Source organism: Anabrus simplex, chromosome 1 (genome assembly GCF_040414725.1).
Source record: "Anabrus simplex isolate iqAnaSimp1 chromosome 1, ASM4041472v1, whole genome shotgun sequence".
Lineage (NCBI taxonomy): Eukaryota > Metazoa > Arthropoda > Insecta > Orthoptera > Tettigoniidae > Anabrus > Anabrus simplex.
The window spans coordinates 507388607-507409591 of record NC_090265.1 but is presented as its reverse complement, the minus strand read 5'-3'; the positions used below and the strand labels follow the sequence as shown (position 1 = coordinate 507409591).

The following is a 20985-nucleotide window of genomic DNA, read 5'->3' as shown; positions in this document are numbered from 1 at the left end:
AAATAGATTAGAGTACCTGGGAATATATATAGCAAACAACGGGAAGTGGATCCATCAAATAAAACAAGCCAAATGGAAAGGTCTTGCAGCATTATCAGTAATTAGAATTCTTGAAAATAAATTCCCAAATATAGACTATAAGATTCAGAGAAATGTCCTGCAAGCCGTAGTTAAAAATCGAATGCTTTATGGAGCTGAGCTATGGGGTGTAGAGAAAGAGTGTGAGATGCTGAATCAGGTTATAAGTAAGTTCTGTAAAATTGTAATGGGGTTACCAAATTGTACAGCAAATTGTGGAGTAAGATTAATATGTGCAGAAAATATCCAAGTAGATGTTCTTAAGAGAGTTCTGAAATATCTGTTGAGATTGAAAGGAAGAGAGGGTGGCGAGCTTCTGCAGATCGCATATCAACATCAGAGAGATAATATCCAGGGAGAGTATTGGTTAACGAAAATCAGAAGTATATTAGATAGGTTGGGATATGGAAGTTATTGGGAGAGGTTGGAAAGATCAACGAATAAACTAATCATTAGACGACTCAGAGATATTCAAAGACAGTGGTTGGTATCCGAGTGTAGAAGCAAGGCGACCCTCTCAGAGTTTATTAGGATAAGGCAGGATATGAACATAAATATTGTGAGTGTAAATAGAAGAGAAATCAGGGGTTTGATATGGTGGTTAATGGGAATTTACAAGAATAGGGGATGGATTAAAGTGAAAGATGCAACAAGGTGCCTTCTCTGTGGTGAAAACAGAGAAGAATTTCACATGTTGAAATCATGTAAAGAAACCATAGCGGTGAGAAGGAAATTTTTGAATAACAAGGAACAATATATGATAAATGAGGATGAGAATGGCTATAGGATTATTAAGATGATAAGCAAAGAATGGTATAAACCTGGTAATCTCAGTAAACTGTTAATTGTAATTAGAAATTCATGTAGAAGAGTGTTGAAAGAGCCTACAATGAGGGTAGGTCATATTACGGATGGATGATTGTGTTGCGAACCGATTAGTTAAGAAATTGCCAATAGGGCTATGTAGTAAAAGGAATATTAGTATATGTAGCACTGTAAAGTCGATATGTTAGTAAGCCATAACGTAATTAACTGTCAAACTGTTTGTAATGAGACAGGGCCCAATGGATATAATGTTTCATCCTCAGCTGCTGGCGATCCGTGGCTGAAGGTTGATAACATTCACTCATTCATTCACTACTCATTCCACATATTATTCATTCAATCATTTATTTAATTCATAACAAGGGCTCTCTCCCCAGTTACTGGTTATCCGTACTGGGAGGGATGAGTATTTTTTCCTAACATGCATGCATGAATATCCATATACCCGTTCATAAATCCATCCATACGAGTTTTCTCAATACAGTTAGGGAATTGGTAATTAATTAATCAAGTAATTCATTTATTCATACACTCATGTAGATAATCGTAGGCGTGGCCCTTGCATGTGGAATGGCGATCCGCCTGTGCAATGGGCACTATTTTAGATAGGGAATCATAACCAATTAATTAATTCATTCATTCATTCATTCATACACTTAGGTAAGGCTATAACCGAAGTAGGACGGGATAGGACGGGCCTATCCCAATCGAATATGTAGAGTGATCTAAATGCAACAGAGAAAGAAGAATAGGGAGGGGGCACATGAGGTGCGGGATTTCCGCTTACGTGTGCCTCGCAGAAATTAGGGAATGGTGAGAAATTAGTGTTTGACAGCTATTAGATCAGGTGGGGTCTTCTGTTTGAGCCTCAAGGGAAAGGGCCGGACGTGTTATCCTTGGGAAGGTGGCTCCTTTTTCTCACCAGGGGTGGATAACACGACCGGGCAGTAGTCATGCATAATCCCATCCATGCATTTATCCTGCCAACCGAATGCTCTCTCCTCAGTTGGTGGCTATCCGTGACTGGGAGAGAAGTGTTCATTCATTTATTCATGCATGCATGACAATATTATTCGGTCATGGAATTAAAAAAAAACCCTCATTCATGCATTTATGTACACCTATGTATAGTGTCTGTGAAAATGGAGGAGAACTCTGTACAGACTTATGATAAATAAATAAATATAATGCACAGTTGTTGTTTTTTACAGCTAACATTAACGGAGAAATTTGAGATTTCTAGTTTTGATCCCCTTAATATTTCTACGCCAATGTTTAGTGATCAAATTATACAGGGTTATTCAGCTAAGTTGTCCACCTCAAATAACTTGTGAAGCGTTCGAGATATCGACATTGTTCTCACTTTCAGTAATGATACCTACCAAGGGGCTCATAATCATAATTACAGTAGTTTCATGGCATCGTCTGAGATAATGGTACTTTTAAAAAATTGGAACTAAATTTTTTTCTACACATAGCCTTAAAACTACAAACATTACAAATTCACCACCGTGATTATTTTGAAAATCGGACTACGTAGTACTTCTCGAGAAAATGGAATGTATTCACACGTGTTTCATTTGGCAGCTGGGGACTGGCCTGTTCGATTCGCGCTACGTATGAAAAATAAGCTACAGTAGCTGTTGACATACAGAGTTGTTCACCTTCTTCTAACAGACAGGTATTCTCTCTACTGTGCTCATAAATTCATCATGATAAGATGTATGATTTAATACCTTTAATATTGCCGTAGGTAACAGGTACCAGTAAAGGAAAAGCAGATATGGGACGGGTTTCCATTCCACTCCGACTTCCCTTAATCAACCCTTGTTATTTTCTGATCCCGATGGTAATTAGGTTCGCGAAGCCTAGGGAGTCTTTCATTTTCACGGCCTTCGTGGCCGCGTGTCTTTCTTTTGCCCATTTTTCAAAGAATCGAACCACTTCTTCTTTTCCGTTCAGATAAGCACTCGCTTCCACTACCTCTATTACTTTAAAACATTCAAAATAGGCCTTTTTCTCTTTTTGTTAATTGAAGTTTCTCCTTTCTCAACCACTTTCCCAGAACTTGGTGGGGATGTGTTGCGATCCGCGTCACGCATATTGATTTGACCCAGCTTTACGGACAGATGTCCTTCCTAACGTCAATCATGTATGGTTTTATTTTCTTCCTAGTATTAGCATTAACTCAGGTGGGTTTTCGGCGACGATAGGTTAGAACTGGGAAGGGTGAGGTCATGTATTTAATTAAAGTGAAAATGGTGTGAGAATGGCAAACCACGGGGAACCATCTTCAGGACTGCCGATAATGAGGTTCGAAGCTACCATCTACCGAACATAACCTAACAGTTAAGCGGCTCACAGCATGCAGCTAGCTCGTTCGGTCCTGCGTGTTTTAACGTCTCGTCATAACAAAAAAAAAAAATAATAATAATCCGTTTTTCCTTTACTGTTACCTACGGTGATACTAAGGATTTTAAATCATGCCTTTTATCATAGTGTATTTATGAGTCCAGTAGAGAGAATGCCTACAGTATCTGTAAGAAGAAGGTGAACAACTCTCTATGGCAACAGCTAGCTCATGTTTCAGACGTAGAGCGAATCGAACAGGGCAGTGCCCAGCTGGCAAATGAAACGCGTTTGAATACATTACATTTTCTCGAGAAGTACTTACCGATGTTCAACACAATCACGGCGCTGAATTTGTAATGATTGTTGGTTTAAGGCTATGTGTAGAAAACAGTGCAGTTCCATTTTAAAAAAAGAATAAGCCAGTACAATTATCTCAGATGATATTGACACCATGACAAAGCACTTTAATTCCGAATATGAGCCACTTGGTACAACCACTGAAAGTGAAAACAGAATGTCGATATCTTGAACGGTTCACGAGTTATTTAAGGTGGACAACCTAGCTGAATAACCTTGTCTATAGCCTACTAGTGCACACTCCGGATATCCTTCAACTTAAATGTGGAGTTTTCAGAAATTCTGTCAAGCCGTTTTCACTTGATGTTTACAGAAACAACCAAACAGACAAAAACTGAGCTGAACCACTTTCGACATTATATACCTAATCCCACATAAAAACGAAGTATAAGGCAAAAATCCGAGGAGTACAGACAACAAAATTGCAATTTTATTTTTATACATATACCTATGCCATTGCTGGAGAGACTTAGTGTCTACACTGCACTATGTCTTTTGGTATGGGCTAGAGTAATGTCGTTACTTTCATTGATCTGTCTGATTGGTTTTGACAATAACTTATGAAAGTGACTGAGGTATGAGCGATCCTAGCAATGCCATTCCTTATGCAGCCAGTTCTGGATATGAATGGTGTAAAAATGTTCTTTTAGGGTAGGTTGGTGTGTGCATTTCAGTGCGCTTGGCAGACTGATAAGTAATAGCAACTTCTGGCTCAGTGAGAAAAGCAACGGGAAACTACCTCACTCCTCATTTCCCTCGTACGCCTCTTCAGTGCTGCCCAGGCCATCTATGACAGCTAATGGTGGAGCTGTTCAGGATCCAACCAGTCTTTGGGCTGAGGACTGAACATACATATATACATATCAGCTGTCGTACCCGTCGCTGTATAATTACAGTAGGAATGCCATCTAGAGGAGAAGCTTGGCAGCAGAAAAAACAAAGCACACCTCAACTCATAGCAATAATCGGTCAACGTAGTATTACTGTTGATAGGATTTGGTAAGTACAAAAGTGGCCTAGGCTGACTCACCCAGTGGTTCGTTCTACCGCGATCACTAACAGGCATGGCAATAACAAAACATTAACCTTTATAAAGTTCTTTCCTCTTCAGCAGGAAGAGAGACACACTGTTCATCCGTCCGGATCGATACACATGTCACTTTAAAGATCATGCAGAACCATGTCGCACCATAGTGCGGCATGTTTTCAGGTACAAAGTATACAAATCACAGAATGATCTGTGGCCAGATAAAATAGCTGCTGTGCTATGCGATCTCCATTGTACACCAAAATTCACTGTACCCCAGCTAATGATCTTAAGCGGAGGTGTATGTCAATTACGCTCTAAAGAATTAAAAAAGTAACTACGAGTACTTACGCTCGAACTGATCAGTTGCGCTGGAACCATTTCGTTGTAAACAACGTTAGTTGCGCTCTGAGAAGATTTATTCCCATTATTAAGTGGCCACATCAACCACTAGGAATCCCTCGGTTTTTCGTCTGAATACTAGGAGCACACCGAAGTCAGAAAGTGCTTACAGAGTACGTTTCGTCTGGCATGTTTCGACCTTGCAGAAGTTGAAGATAATTTTGATCAACTGTAGCATCCAACCAGTCGATTCAAAACCAACAAACTTAGCCGATTATTTTATCACAAACTTCATACCATCTGATGCATTATTTCCTCTCCTTATTTGGCCTTCAAATACAATTTCTTCTGAAAGAAGTACAAATTCATGCGACGCGCTTCATGGAGCTTTCTCGTGTTATTTTGTTTTCATTTAAACACAAACGAGTATACGTATATTAAACTGAAAGGCATACAAAATGACAGTGTCAAGCCAATATATATAAGCAAAGTACATTAAAGAGCTGATTTCTCAACCCAGACAAGGAAACATTAGTACACTACGTATCCTCAAAAGTATTACTTCTTATAATAAACAATTATGTTTCTATTATTTTAAACAACTTGGAGAGTAATAGTGATGGTACCATTAATTTAAAAAACACTCGTGTAGTCATCAAGAACTCTGTACAGAAGTGGGCTATAGCATCCTTCCCCGTACCGGCATATCATATACGGCAGGGCAGAGATACCATGAGTGGGTTCGAACCTCCACTCATAGGTAGTAAGAAAACAAAGTATTTATGGTACTCTTAGGAACATATTATCAGTTAAGGACTGGGAAGAATAACGATAAGTGTAGGGGAAAAGGTGTTTAAAAATTATTTTTTAGTGGTTTAAGATTTTCGGCGACGATGGGATAGAAAAGGGTCGCGAGACGATCAGAGTCGCATGACCTGACTTGGCCCAGTTTCTAAGGCCAGGTACCCTTCCTGACTCCAACCTTTTGCATGTTTCTGTGGAGGTTCATAGTGTGGTGCATTATGTAAATGGAGGGGTTTATATTAAAAGAATCACCAATAGCCAGTCCCCGAGTTGAAGGCCCAAACGCGGTTAAAATCCCGGGCGCGAACGGGAATCTCTTAGAATTCCATTTCCATTTCTCTGGATCTACTATTGTTTTCTACCGGTACCGACAGAAAATCTAACCCGGAACCCTCTGAACCGGAGACCACTGATCATTTATTCATTGAGGTGTACGCAGAAGCCTGACACTGAGAAGGATTTTTCAGAGATCTCCACTCGTAACAAGCTCTAATTCCTGGGTTCTTGTAATGTTTGGGCCCGAATCTCTGTAATCACAATTTTCGAAATAACGTTACAGTCATAACCTCAACAGCCGTTCCAAAATGTAGAGCTAAGAATGGAATTCCGGAACATAATGCAGTCAGTCTCTCACGCCGTCGACCATACAAATGAATGTTTCAAAGCCAGCAGCAGGTGGCGGCAGTATCGATCGACGTCTCTCTCAAAGACTTGCTCATCATCACGCAGTATTTGTTGTAAGATAAATGATACCATGCAAACAGGTAGCACCGTACATGTCGCGACGGTGACTTATCAGGATCAATAAATCTGTAATCGACCCCATATTCACCAGGACTGCTGTCAGAATTTAGCATTATTATTATTATTATTATTATTATCATTAGTAGTAGTAGTAGTAGTAGTAGTAGTAGTAGTAGTAGTAGTAGTAGTAGTAGTATTTGTTTTACGTCGCACTCACGCAGATAGGTCTTATGGCTACGATGGGAAAGGAAAGGGGTAAAAGTGCGAAGGAAGCGGCCGTGGCTTTAATTAAGGTACAACCCCAGCATTTGCCTGGTGTGAAAATGGGAAACCACTGAAAACCATCTTCAGGGCTGTCGACAGTGGGGTTCGAACCCACTATCTCCCGGATGCAAGCTCACAGCTGCGCGCCCCTAACCGCACGGCCAACTCGCCCGGTATTATTTATTTATTTAGTTTCGATCCATAAAGGATCACAGAAAGCAAATTATGATTTTTTTATTTATTTTTTTTTGCTAGTTGCTTTACGTCGCACCGACACAGGTCTTATGGCGACGATGGGACATGGAAGGGCTAGGAGTGGGAAGGAAGCGGCCGTGGCCTAATTAAGATACAGCCCCAGCATTTGCCTGGTGTGAAAATGGGAAACCAAGGAAAACCATTTTCAGGGCTGCCGATAGTGGGGTTCGAACCTACTATCTCCCGAATACTGGATACTGGCCGCACTTAAGCGACTGCAGCTATCGAGCTCGGTGTAATTTTTTTCCTTGTCCTTCCAGAATTTTTCATCATGTCGCTATGTTTAACTCGACGTTCGTCAGTCCATTTTCTCCTAGATCTGATTGGCTTATCTTCTGAAGCAATTTCCCAAGTGTAGATGTCTGAAAGTTTTGCGGTCTCTGATATCTGTAGGTGTGATGTTGGCGTTATTGAGATCAGTTTGGACTTGTTTGATCCAAACCGTTGTCGTCTTTAATGTTTGTGAGTACATCAATATTTTCTTTGTTAATCGGTTGTCATCTAGCCTCACAATGTGTCCACAAAATTTCAATCGTCGTTTACGAAAATCTGTTTCAATGTTCGAGTATTTTTCTGTGTACTTGTACAATTGTACACGATATTATTATTATTATTATTATTATTATTATTATTATTATTATTATTATTATTATTATTATTTATTTTCCACAAATTGTAGATATAATTCAGGGATGGTGAATGGAAAACGGACATAACCCCACATACACGATGGTGTCTCCATCCCACTTAAAATTACAATATTAAATTATTACAGTTATAAGCTACGGAATGTGCTTATATAGAATTACCGTATTTACATAGACTTAATATTTACATAATATTCACAGGACCTGTTCAACATACAATTACACACACACACACACACACACACACACACACACACACACACACACACGCGAGAATACGAGAACAGAATCCCCACATATAGCCTACTTCAGCTAGGCCGGCTCATTCATACCCACATACAGTCTCTCTCTCTCACTCACTCGCGATCACACAAACACACAAACATTCATCCGTCCTCCCACGCATATTGAATTCATTCTATAGCCGAGCAGAACGATTAAAGAAACCACTTTGAAAAGATGTTGTTCTTGCAAGTGGACGAAAAAGGGACACACCTCGACCTCTTTGAGCGGAACGGTAGTTCAGTTGTAAGTGGTTGAAAGGGTTGATGCGAAGATTACCCGCAAGTGATTTTCTCAGAAAAGCAATATTTATTTGTTTGCAGAGAGTTGTTATGGGGTCGGCAAGTGATGTGGATTTGGCCCAGTTTTACGGCCGGATGCTCTTCCTGATGCCAACTCTATGTGGAGGGATGTAGTCTACTAAATTATTTCGTGTTTCTGAGACGGTTGGTAGTGTGGTGTGTTGTGTGTATGAAACGAAGTGTACTGGGACAAACATAAACACCCAGACCCCGAATCAGAGGAATGAACCAAACTCAATTTAAATCTCCGATACGACCCGTTAACCGACCACAGGGCCCTCTGAACCGAAGGTCAGTACGCTAATCATTCATCCAAAGAGTCCTAAAAAAGTTTCAATATCTTGATATTTATTATTTTAGCCACCACAGGAACAGCTAAGTATACAGGATAAAAGGGAATGACTACCGCAATCATACGGAATCATCAGACATACGCAAGGCATACTTGAAAACAGTTTCTTTCCCTGATGTGTTGTAGGTAGTGTTGGTAGTTTTAAAACAATACTCTTATGCAAAGTAATAAAAAAAGGAAGAACACGCGCCGCAGTAAAGTGGCTCACTCCAGTCATAAGGACAAGCGACAAACACAACACACCAGACAAAGATCAGAGTATAGTAGAGTGAATCACAAGCACATCTAATGGTTATGTAACTGGATGTTTACAAACACTCGCTGTTTGTCGCAGACACCAACGCCATGGTTATTTGACGGTCTCCCGTGTACAATGAGTACTGTGCTTACAAACATTCAACACGCGTGCAATGTAAAGCAAAACAGAAAACATTCGCTTTTGACCTTTTGAACACGGGAGGTTGTGGGTTCGGATCCCACTGGTGTGGTTTAGCCATTTTTGTTCTGTACTTTTTTGCTTTTTGCTAGGAGCTTTACGTCGCACCGACACAGATAGGTCTTATGGCGACGATGGGATAGGAAAGGCCTAGGAGTTGGAAGGAAGCGGCCGTGGCCTTAATTAAGGTACAGCCCTAGCATTTGCCTGGTGTGAAAATGGGAAACCACGGAAAACCATCTTCAGGGCTGCCGATAGTGGGATTCGAACCTACTATCTCCCGGATGCAAGCTCACAGCCGCGCGCCTCTACGCGCACGGCCAACTCGCCCGGTGTGTTCTGTACTTAACATCTCTTCAACACATTACTATATGTACGGAACACGACCTAATAGGTTGAAGGTTGATTTTGATGGCTATTTAAACTAATAATATATATAAAATGAAAACCTACAAACAGTTTTCCACTCAGTGACGGGGTCAGGAATGGAATGAATGAAGCCCCCATCTAGCGGCGAGGATAGGAATTGTGCCGGCTACCGAAGCCTGCCGCACTCCACTGGGGCAATGATTAATGAGTGACAGATGCAATGAAATTATATTGGAGAGTGTTGCTGGAATGAAAGATGACAGGGAAAACCGGAGTACCCGGAGAAAATCCTGTCCCGCCTCCGCTTTATCCAGCACAAATCTCACATGGAGTAACCGTGATTTTAACCACGGTGCCCTTCGGCGAGAGGCCGACGCGCTGCCGCCTGAGCCACGGAGGCTAATATACAGGGTTATTCACCTAACATGTTACACAGAAGTAACTTCTAAACCATTAAAAATATCGGCATTCTGTTTTCATATTCGTAAATGGTACCCAGTGCCTTGTAAAATAACGTGGGGTGATTAATAAGCGAGATATTGATACTAACTCCATATGTTTAAATAGAACGGCACAAATTCATACAGCTGGCCTAAAAGATCAACTGCGCACAAGTTCAAATATGTAAGTATTTTCAAAATCGGACAATTACCTTTTTGAGATATAAATAAGAACAACATGCACGGTTTTCCTGCCGCATCAGACGGCGTGAAGTCGGGCAAGGACATATTGAGGCGCAAGCTGCTTCCTAGCCTTGATTTCAGCCACAAAACGGATACCAGGCATGTACTGTAAACATAATGTGATGTACGGTACCGTAACAAACCCTGGGTGAACACGCAACGGGGAAGGGAGATTAAAATTGTTTTGTTTTGACATGTAATAGGTTGCGCTCAGTTTAGCGTTTTTTCTCACGGATGGGAATGGGAAGGATTTGGAAAGGAAGTCGGCCGTGGCCTATCACAAAGGTACCTATCCGGTATTTGCCTGGTGTTGAACATGGGACACCATGAAAATCACTTTCAGGTTGGGTGAGGCAGGACTCGAACCTACGCTCTCCCGAATGCACGCTACTACAGTCGCGCTGGAGCCCTGCGGAGATTAATGCGTGTAAAATAAAACAAATAATAGTGTTGCTGCCATCTCACCACGATCAACTCTGACCATTTGCTTTTCTAGGAGGAGGTCTTCCGGTGTTTTGTGTTATGTTTATTTCTCAACTCACAGAGTAGTATGAACTGTACACTAAAACCAGTGACAATTACAGCTTTCGTTATGTTCCTTTCAAGGCAAAGTACTTACTTTATTCCTTTTAAACACATCAAACCTTTCTGTCCTGTCATGTGTTCGTCTGTCATACACACTTTGCAAACCCATCACATGTGTTCGAGGTGCTTACATGCCTGGTATCCATTCTGTGGCTCAACTCACTCCCAGGAAACTGCCTGCGCCTCAATATGTCCTTCCCCGACTTCACGCCGTCTAATGCGGCATGCAAAACAGCACATGCTGTTTTTACTTATATCTCAAAAAGTAATTGTCCAATTTTGAAAATACTTACATATTTGAACTTGTACGCAGATTAACTTTTAAATCAGCTGTGTGAATTTGTGCCGTTAGTGGAGTTAGTATCAATATCTCGCTTATTAATCACCCCATGAGACTAAGTGGCACGTTATTTTACAAGACCCTGCGTACCATTTACGAATATGAAAACAGAATGCTGATATTTTTAAATGATTTAGAAGTTATTTCCGTGTAACATGTTAGGTGAATAACCCTGTATATCACTGGTTTAAAGTCACATTAACACAGCAAAGTTTTACGGGGATGCAAGGATGCGAAAGAGTTAAGACTGGTAAAGTAGCGTCCGTGGATTAAGGTACATCATCTGCTTGGTGCGAAAATGGATAACCACGGAAGATCATCTTCAGAGGTGCCGACAGTGGGACTCGAACCCACTACCTCCCGAATGCAAGCTCACAGCTTCGCGACTCGAACCGACCACGTGGCCAACTCGATCGGTTTTTAAATTATATTTGGCAACTGGTATAACGTCTGACACAAATACAATTTTCAGAGGGAATTTACGAACTCGTTTTACAAATTCATTGAGAGCATGATTCCTCGGTTATAACCGTACGAAAACTGTACACACTGATGTCTTTGAAACATTGAAATGGTCATCGTGGTTAATTCTCAAACCTTACAAATAACAGGGAGCCACAAAGAACAATTAAGCGATTATAAAACAAACACAAAAGCACAATATAGTTTCGTATAAACCACTTCAGCAGCATTAGTGATATTTCAAAATGGTGGCCGCAAGCTAGTTTTAAACATTAACTGATTAATAATTTACCATAAGAATTAAAAGTTAAATAGAGTCTAAAATTAACACTGTACCTAGATCTCAGTCGGCCATGGCTGAAACGAAGGCCCCTATATTTTCAAAGCGGCGAAAACATAGCAAGGCAAAGCAAAGCAAAGCCATTACCGTACCTGTCATGAAGGCCCTTGGAGGAATAGAAGGTAAAGGCTTCCACTACTCGTAACCACGGCACTAAATAGGATATAGTTGTTACCTCTATGCCTAGCCATCTTTGGCTCCAGAAATTCCTCTAGTAATCATTTTTGGTGTAGGCTGATTGAGCCTCTTGACCATACACCTCTCCCAAAGTGAACATTTCTTTTCTACAGTTTTCGACAAGGATATAGGTTTGATCGCCTGTCCGGCAATCATAAGATTTACAAACAAGACCACCAGATCTGAGGAGGCCCATGCCCTCTGGTTCATTATCAATAACAAGAAATGAGAACTAAGATAATTCTTGGCGGCAAAGGCCGTGGAAGCAGTCTCTACTTCTGACCAGCTAATTACCATGAAAGCATTTACCTCCTGCACTATATCGTGATAATCTGCGTCCTGAGTAGAGATAACTTCGTTTTTTCTTTAAGGTAATGTCCGTACGGGCATATTATTTTTTAATCTTTAAAAAATGTACTCTCAACTAAGGAGCAAACGATTAACCACTCAAATACGAATTGAATTGCTCCCCACAACAAGATGCCCGTTACGGCACCGGGTTACCGGGGTATGTGGTAGCGCGCCTTACTAGTTAAACGGACTAATTCAGGTTCCAGTCTTCCGTCAACATTCCTCAATGCAGAAAATTTGTAACATGTACAGTGTCTAAAACGACAATAGAACACAGCATTATGAAAGGAACCCTTCCTATAATGATCATTGAAACTAAAATGCAGAAGGCTTCTTACCAAGCTCGAATCCCGGTCAATGCGTGCAGGATTTCTGAAATGAAGACTCGTCCCTGTGCTTCTGATTGCACGTAAAACTGGAGTTCCGTGGCAATGACCACGTTACTACCACTCACGTAAAACTACAACCTTCAATATATACACAATCTCTAAAACATATTTAAAGATTTTGTCAGTCTGGTAAAAGTAATATAATTTTTTGCTAGGGGCTTTTCGTCGCACCGACACAGATAGGTCTTATGGCGACGATGGGATAGGAAAGGCCTAGGAGTTGGATGGAAGCGGCCGTGGCCTTAATTAAGGTACAGCCCCAGCATTTGCCTGGTGTGAAAATAGGAAACCACGGAAAACCATCTTCAGGGCTGCCGATAGTGGGATTCGAACCTACTATCTCCCGGATGCAAGCTCACAGCCGCGCGCCTCTACGCGCACGGCCTACTCGCCCGCTAAAAGTAATATAAAGCTCACAGTACAGATAAATAAATACGTAACTAAATAAAGTAACTTTTGCTGAAAACCCAAGATAAGAACTACCAAAGGAAAAACACAGCGAGAGGACCAGGGAGAGATTATGGGAAGAGACGAAAGGAAAATCATCACCAAAATATTTCAATCCGTGATCCTCAGGTGGGCACTACGTTGTGGAAAAAAAAATGCAATTAATAACATCAGCGTTGTAACAAAGGTAATGTAACGCATCTATCAAAAAATGGATTACATTAAATGAATGCTCTCTCTCCAGTTACAGGCGATCCGGCACTAGGGGAGTATTCTACTCTATTCTAAATAACATCAAGCACACATACTTTTAAAAACCAACTTTTATAAATGATTTTTGAATTTCGAGGTCAATCTACCATATCTCATTGACTAACTGAGGCGTTTGAATGTTTCAGAACTTGCAGACGGTACTGATGTCAATAGAAGAGCGGCTACGAGGGCTTGACAACCTATACTCAGCGCGATATGCACCCAGACTGGACCTCAGCATGGAGCAACAAGCTCGTCGACTGGACAGCATGGAGTCCCGATTAGGCCGCCTGGAGACCCTCCTTGAACTGCGCCTGGATAAAATATCGGAGGTGATACCCGCAAACAGTTCACAATTTATAATGGAAATTACCCATTCTCCCCGTCTTTCCAGATTTGGGGGAGGGGGGTATAATTTGCCTGTTAGTTTAGTTCTAATCTAACGAGAAAGAGTAAAGACAGCTTCAGGGTGGTTAAGAACTGATATGGTGGCCACTATCCATGAATTCCGGAGAGAGTTAGGTTGAGGGTGGTTTTCCATTTCAATTCCACGAAAATGTACGGATATTTTCTTTCTCTCAAAATTAAGCACACACACATATTCACACAACAATCTGTCCAGCCAGATTCATCCTACTACAGTAATAGAGTAGACCACGGATCTCAAAATTGTTGAACCCTGAGGGCCACATATCATGCTTTTGAGGTTCAGAACATTTTATCAGAAAGAAAAGACTATAAATAAATTAGTAAAATGTAGTATAAAGTGTTTTCAGTGTACAGTTACTCATGTATATTTTAGTGAGAGGTATAAAACTTGTTTTTTAAAGTACAGAATCTAGTCAAACTGTCGCTCTAATTTAGTCTGTTGAATAAATAAAATATCTTTCAAAAGCTGGTCTCTCAAGTTACTTCTGTAATTTGACTTTGTGAATTTCAATACATTTAATGCAAAAAACAGACAAGAAACTGAGTGGATGGAAGGACAGCAACACTTCTGGCGGTCTCTCATAAAGCAAGCCGTAAAAATTGCGCGCCGGGTTTAAGAAACAAACTCATGCTTTTGTTTTCCTGATAAAACTTGGCTTGCTCGTTATTCAATTTTACAATTTTTTCACAAGCAGGGGCCTAATCAGACTTCTTCACGAGGCGGATGTGGTCCGCGAGCTATACTCTGGAGACCCCTGAAATAAACTGTACAGTCAACGACTCAACGCCGAGTGTTGGGTGGCGGGAAATAACCTAACGTCTTGAAGTAGCCAACAGCTTCGAGCGGACGAGCTCCTTCTCTATAAGAGGGCGATAGACCCCTCAGTGCAGGAAATGCCATTGAAATTTATCAGGTGGCGTCTATACTCCAGGTTAGCGGCGGCTACTAATGATGTCTGTTCTCCAGGTCAGGGGCGGCCTAACCTAGCAGGAGGTATAAAATGTCCTTAACGACAGGCAGAGTGACACGTTTGTTAAGGTATTCCTTCGTCGTATCTATGGCTACATCATCAAATTGGAATTTGGACCATGCTAGGGCGTTTTCCCCGAAGCGAAACGCGCCGCTTTCACCGGGGTGGCGTGAGAAATATGCAAGGGCTACGTGTTCAAGGTTGGGCAAGGCCATAGAAGTTAGTCCCTTTGAGATTCGCTACAATCAACATCGGAACATTGTCGATGGCGATAGTTAGCTGAAACTCTGAAGAACAGAAAGGTTGACATTGCTCATGTTCAGGAAACTAAGACGAAAGGTTCTAAGGCAAAGGAGATTACGGATGAATATAAGGTTATCTACGAGGGTCCAGTCATAAGTCATGGCAACTATTTTTTTTTTCTCGCGAACACGAGACAACACGGAAAATCTAAGATATGCATTTGGAAATATAGGACTTGTACTTATGCATAGTGCCTGAAGACAAATTCTGACTTCAGGAGATTCTCGTAGAAAAGTGACAGAACACAGGCCATTAGTAAACATTGTTTTATTATGGTATAGACAGCAAATATACAAGACTACGTACAAAGGACAGGTCTTCACTGGTTACAGACCTTCGAAATAATTACCCAAGGTTTTCACTGTGCGTTGCCAGCGGTGGGGCAGGCGCTGAATACCATTCGCTGCATGTTTGACCGTCTCCACCCACCTCGCCACTGTTCTATAGGGCATGGCATGCACACCTAATGCTTCCCGCAGCTCTGCATGGCACTGGTGTGCATTTCTGCCGCGGTGAACTGCTATACGATCGTTGCTCCTGCTTGTTGACTTCCATTTTGTGACGACGCTCTCACTTGGGGGCATGCTTAGACCCACTCTGTTGTTTACATACACCATCTAGTGGCATCATACGCAAGTACATACCATACGTTTCGAAATACATATCTTACATTTTCCGTGTTGTCTCCTGTTCGCGAGAAAAAAAAATAGTTGCCATGACTTATGACTCGACCTACGTAGTATGAAACCAGCATAAGGAATGACGTAGAGTCAAAGTAGGCCAACAGTTTTATAATATGCGCGTCTTCAGTGTGTCAGATTTGCTCATGTCAATCTAGATTTAATCACAGTCAGTCATTACTCATACCGCCTCTTGTTATGCACCTCATAATGTGAGTACACATAACGAGGAGGAGGAATTCCGGAACAGTCTGGATGCCCATCTGCGAGCGATCGACCCGAAAGTGTCCATAGTCCTTGGAGGTGATTTGAATGACCATCCTACGGATACACCCATTGTTATCGGAGACACTGATTTCGGCGTGAAGAAGATGGATGTCGTATAGGCCCTACTGCAATTTGTTTGGACTTAACTAAAGAACAAGACATAACTGTAGCTAACAATTTCTTCAAGAAGAAAACAACGCCCCTAGCCATCTACACTAGCGGTGGCATGCTATACAGATCGACCACTGGTTAGTTCGAAGACAGGATTTGAAGTTGGTCGTCAATACCAAATGATTCCCTACGACACTGTAGCACCCCACTCTCCCAACACCGCTTGCTCGAGTTAGACATCCGAATGAGCTATCGGAAGCCGACTAGGGCACTGAAGACCGGACATGAACGGATAAGATGTTGGAAATAAATGCCAGTAAGAATAAGCTGAACAATGCCTTGGTTAACTTATCAGTTTTTTTTTTTTTTATTTACGTCGCACCGACAGAGATATGTCTTATGGCGACGATGGGGTAGGAAAGGCCTAGGAAGTGGAAGGAAGCGGCCGTGGCCTTAATTAAGGTACAGCCCCGGCATTTGCCTGGTGTGAAAATGGGAAACCACGGAAAACCATTTTCAAGGCTGCCGACAGTGGGACTCGAACCCACTATCTCCCGATTACTGGATACTGGCCGCACTTAAGCGACTGCAGCTATCGAGTTCGGTTAACTTATCAGTAAAGCCAGGGGTATCAGCGGAAGAAATGTGGAACACTATTGTGGAGCAGATACATCAGGTTGCAGTAAACACTTTGGGTAGAACAAAGTCAGGGCGAAAATTGATGAATAAGCAAACGTGGTGGTGCAACGAAGAAGTTCAACATGCATTACAGAAAATAAGTTAGCCTTCCGGATCTCACGGAATGCATGTCTCGAAACACATTGTGAACGCTACCATTCGCTGAAATCAATAAAGAAGAGAGCGGTGGTTGCTACGAGGACTGTCACTACAAGAATTTGTACAACCAGCTATACACATCAGGAGATGTCAATATCCATCGTCTCGTCAAGTCCCGTACTCGTTCCACGCAAGATATTGACCATGCTATAAAATTATTATTATTATTATTATTATTATTATTATTATTATTATTAGCGTATGATGTGTAAATGACAATCAAAATACACAAATATACAAGTATTTTAATGTCAAAAATTTTATCCACGTAATCAATTCCGGTATTACTTCATAGAATTCCTCCACGGAACCAGGGAATGCACGTAGGGGGCACTCTAGAACTATGTGCTTGATAGACTGCACTTCAGCACCACAGCCACAGCAGGGAGAATCTACCCATCCCCATAGATGAAAGGCTGCGCCAGTCCTACCAACACAACATCGATGATTGATGTTTGTTGTTTAAAGGGGCCTAACATCGAGGTCAACGGCCCCTAATGGTACGAAATGAGACGAAATGAAATGACAACTTAAAATTCCAAAATCCTCCACTGACCAGAATTCAAAGCATGAGGACGAAGAATGAATGGATGGAGATGCATTTAAAACGATCAGTGGATCCGACCCACAGTACTTCATATGCACAGAAGCTGGCACAAAACAATCGTATTACCGACCAAGGGACTGCTTCTATAGTTCGATGCTGAATCGATTGTGTGTATAGTCAAAACGGGTCCAAAATCCAGGTCATCAGCCCCTCATAATGGTATTTATCGCTAGGAAAGTAGAACCATGCTATGTGTAATGTTGCGGTACTAATCAGAAGTAGCGGAGACTCGCGGTTTATGGTACTATTCACAGGTAGTGTAATGTGCACATGTAACACAGACCTAAGGTGTTTCACACATAGCGGTGCTATTTGCAGGCAACGCAAACCTATAAAGGCAACTCAAACCTATGGCGTTCCTCACATAAGTGGACTAACCACAGGGACCCGTACTATCCCGTGGAATTCCTCACATAGTGGGAACTGAGCATAGGTAAGGCAGAACCATGGTGTCGCTCATATAGGGGTACGAATCACAGGTACTGCAGGACCCCCATCCTGATTCACACACTGTCGCTACTAATCACAAACCTATTGCGTACCTAACATAGTGGTACTACGCGCAAGTAAATGCAACTCATGGTGTTCCCTGCGTGATGGTACTAATTACAAGTAGTTTCATGGTTCTAATTTCATCATCCCTTGGTCGCCCCTTTTAGTCTCCTCTTACGACAGGCAGGGGATACCATGGGTGAATTCTTCGTCTACCTCCCCCACCCACAGGTGTAACACAACATCGGCTCCTGTTCAGCGTTAACCAGACAGCACGGGGCAAACGGAAGTCAGTCGGTTTTATGCTGGGTTCGGAGATGTCATATAAGTCACGGGGAGACGACATCCTCCATTCTTCTCTCCAGGCATTCCTGGAATTGAACCGAGGACATGACAGGTTCAAGGCTGTCTTCCACGGTGGTTTTCTTGATGTCAGTCTAGTTGTAGTGTGCCGGGCTGAGTGGCTCAGACGGTTAAGGCGCTGGCCTTCTAACCCCAACTTGGCAGGTTCGATCCTGGCTCAGTCCGGTGGTATTTGAAGGTGCTCAAATACGACAGCCTCGTGTCGGTAGATTTACTGGCACGTGAAAGAACTCCTGCGGGACAAAATTCCGGCACCTCGGTGTCTCCGAAGACCGTAAAAGTAGTTAGTGGGACGTAAAGCAAATAACATGATTATTATTATTAGTTGTAGTGTGCTGCTTTATATCTTGATATATAGGAAGGGCCTCATTCTTCACTATTCTGCACCGTAAGCTGGTAAGTGCGTGTTGTCTCCTTATATGAGGGGGAGAGATATTATAAAAGACAGGGGACCATTGCACTAGAGTTGAGTATAGCGTGCCGGATACAGTACGCATTGCCTGGCGAAGTTGGATATCAATTAGGCTGCAGCGAGGGCTATTTAACCATATGCCGGCACAGTACTCAGCTGAAGAGTAAGTAAACCATGGCCAAGGCGGTAGTGCACAAACTATTGGCGTCAACTCCCCATGAAGTTCCAGCCAACTTGCTCAGCAGGTTATTCCGGATCAGACAACATCATGAAAGACCCAGCAGCCATCATTCAACGATGGAATGAATATTTTGTTGCCATCTGCAACGATTAGTTTCCACTCCACCAATACTGAGTCATCAACCCACATCGTTATAACAGTTGTTAAGTTAAACTACCTACCGGTATCCCGTATCAGAAACCTCCCAGTGATGCCAGCTTTCGCTGCTAGATGGCACTACAATAGGAATACCTAAAGATGATGATGATGCTGTTTAAACGGGCCTAACATCTAGGTCATCGGCCCCTGATGATACGAAATGAGACGAAATGTAATGACAATTTAAAAGTCCAAAATCATCCACTGACCAGAATTCAAAACGTGACGATGAAGAATGAATGGATGAATATGAATTTAAAACAATCAGTGGATCCGACCCGCAAAGCACCACCTTTTTAGAAACTATCTTAAAACAGTACATACATACTAACCGAGGGACTGCTTCTAGGGCACATTTTTGAATCGATGATGCTTGTGGTCTAAAGGGGTCAAAAATCCAGGTCTACGGCTCCTCAGAATGCTACTTATCGCTAGTAAAGTAGACCATGTTATTTATCATGTTGCCGTACTAATCAAAACTAGCGTAGAATCACGGTGTTCCACAAATGATGGTACTTCTCACAAATATTGTACATCGCACAGGTAACGCAGACCTATGGTGCTTCTGACACAATGGCGCCCAGTGGCGGTGGGCTCTCAGGAGCACGTGAACACCCAATTCTAATGCATATTCACGCATTCATGGATAATTAAAAATTGTTTCCTTTGTTTCGACCTGATTTCATCAATCGATCACAAGCATTCGCCTTATGTCAAAGCTCCGTTACACTGCAACAACCCTCAAACCAGAGATAGTATTACAGCTGACTACAAGGGTGCGCCACCTCCCTGTTACTGCTGGCCACAGTTCCCGGAAGTTAATATCGCATTACATCGTTGGAAGATTTAACCGATAGGTGATTCCGAACAGGTGTTCGCCATCGCGGGAAGAAGTTTGCTTTACATTGTGGGTGGAGAATCATTTCCAATGATATTAATTTGAGTATCGGTAAATATGGTACCGGTACGCATTATTTTTATGCTTGTCATACCTAGCTGAACTCCGTGCTATGTAAAACCAAGAACAGGCTTCACTTCTTTTAATATTCGCTACAAGTCAGCATTGTAGCAAAGTTACTGTGAATTTTACTTTTACCGAGATGAGTAGTTTCGGCTAACAGTAGCTAGGACTTTACTGCGGCTTTTCAGATCTGCATTCGGGCTGTGGGGTTGGTCTCTAGGAGGCCCAGCATCAGGGTACGGAATTAAAACATTTTAGTAGTAGTCGTAATTTAATAATAATAATAATAATAATAATAATAATAATAATAATAATAACAATAATAATAATATTGTTTTTAAGTCCCACTAACTACTTTTACGATTTTCGGAGACGCAAGGTGTCGGCATTTAGTCCCGCAGGAGTTCGTTTACTTACCAGTCAATCTACCAAACAAGACTGACGTACTTCAGCATCTTCAAATACCACCGGACTGAGCCAGTATCGACCCTGCCAAGATGGGGTCAGAAGGCCAGCGCATCAACCGTCTGAGCCACTCAGCCCGGCAGCCGTAATTTTAGTTTTGTTGTACACTCACTGATTAGTCTCGGGAAAATGTATCCTCGGTTGTAAGGAATCTACCATATTATGAGTGGAGAAGGAACCGTACAAGGAACTTTTAGTGCAATGATTTAAGTAAGTTATTTTGTACTGATTTGCATTCTACTTTGA

At 41.9% G+C, this 20985-nt stretch overlaps 2 protein-coding genes across 4 annotated transcripts in view; one reads left to right on the top strand and one right to left on the bottom strand.

The window, feature by feature from the left end:
• Positions 1-20985, bottom strand: part of LOC136857030 (Golgi-associated PDZ and coiled-coil motif-containing protein) — a 524409-nt gene that overhangs the window by 408462 nt on the left and 94962 nt on the right. The gene's annotated exons all lie outside the window — the stretch shown is intronic.
• LOC136857029 (putative leucine-rich repeat-containing protein DDB_G0290503) overlaps positions 1-20985 on the top strand; it is a 232993-nt gene that overhangs the window by 148443 nt on the left and 63565 nt on the right. For all 3 annotated transcript variants that reach the window (XM_067135377.2, XM_067135376.2, XM_067135375.2), the window contains exon 2: positions 13609-13794. In XM_067135377.2, the coding sequence (XP_066991478.2) occupies positions 13609-13794 (186 nt within the window). The remainder of the gene's footprint in view (positions 1-13608; positions 13795-20985) is intronic.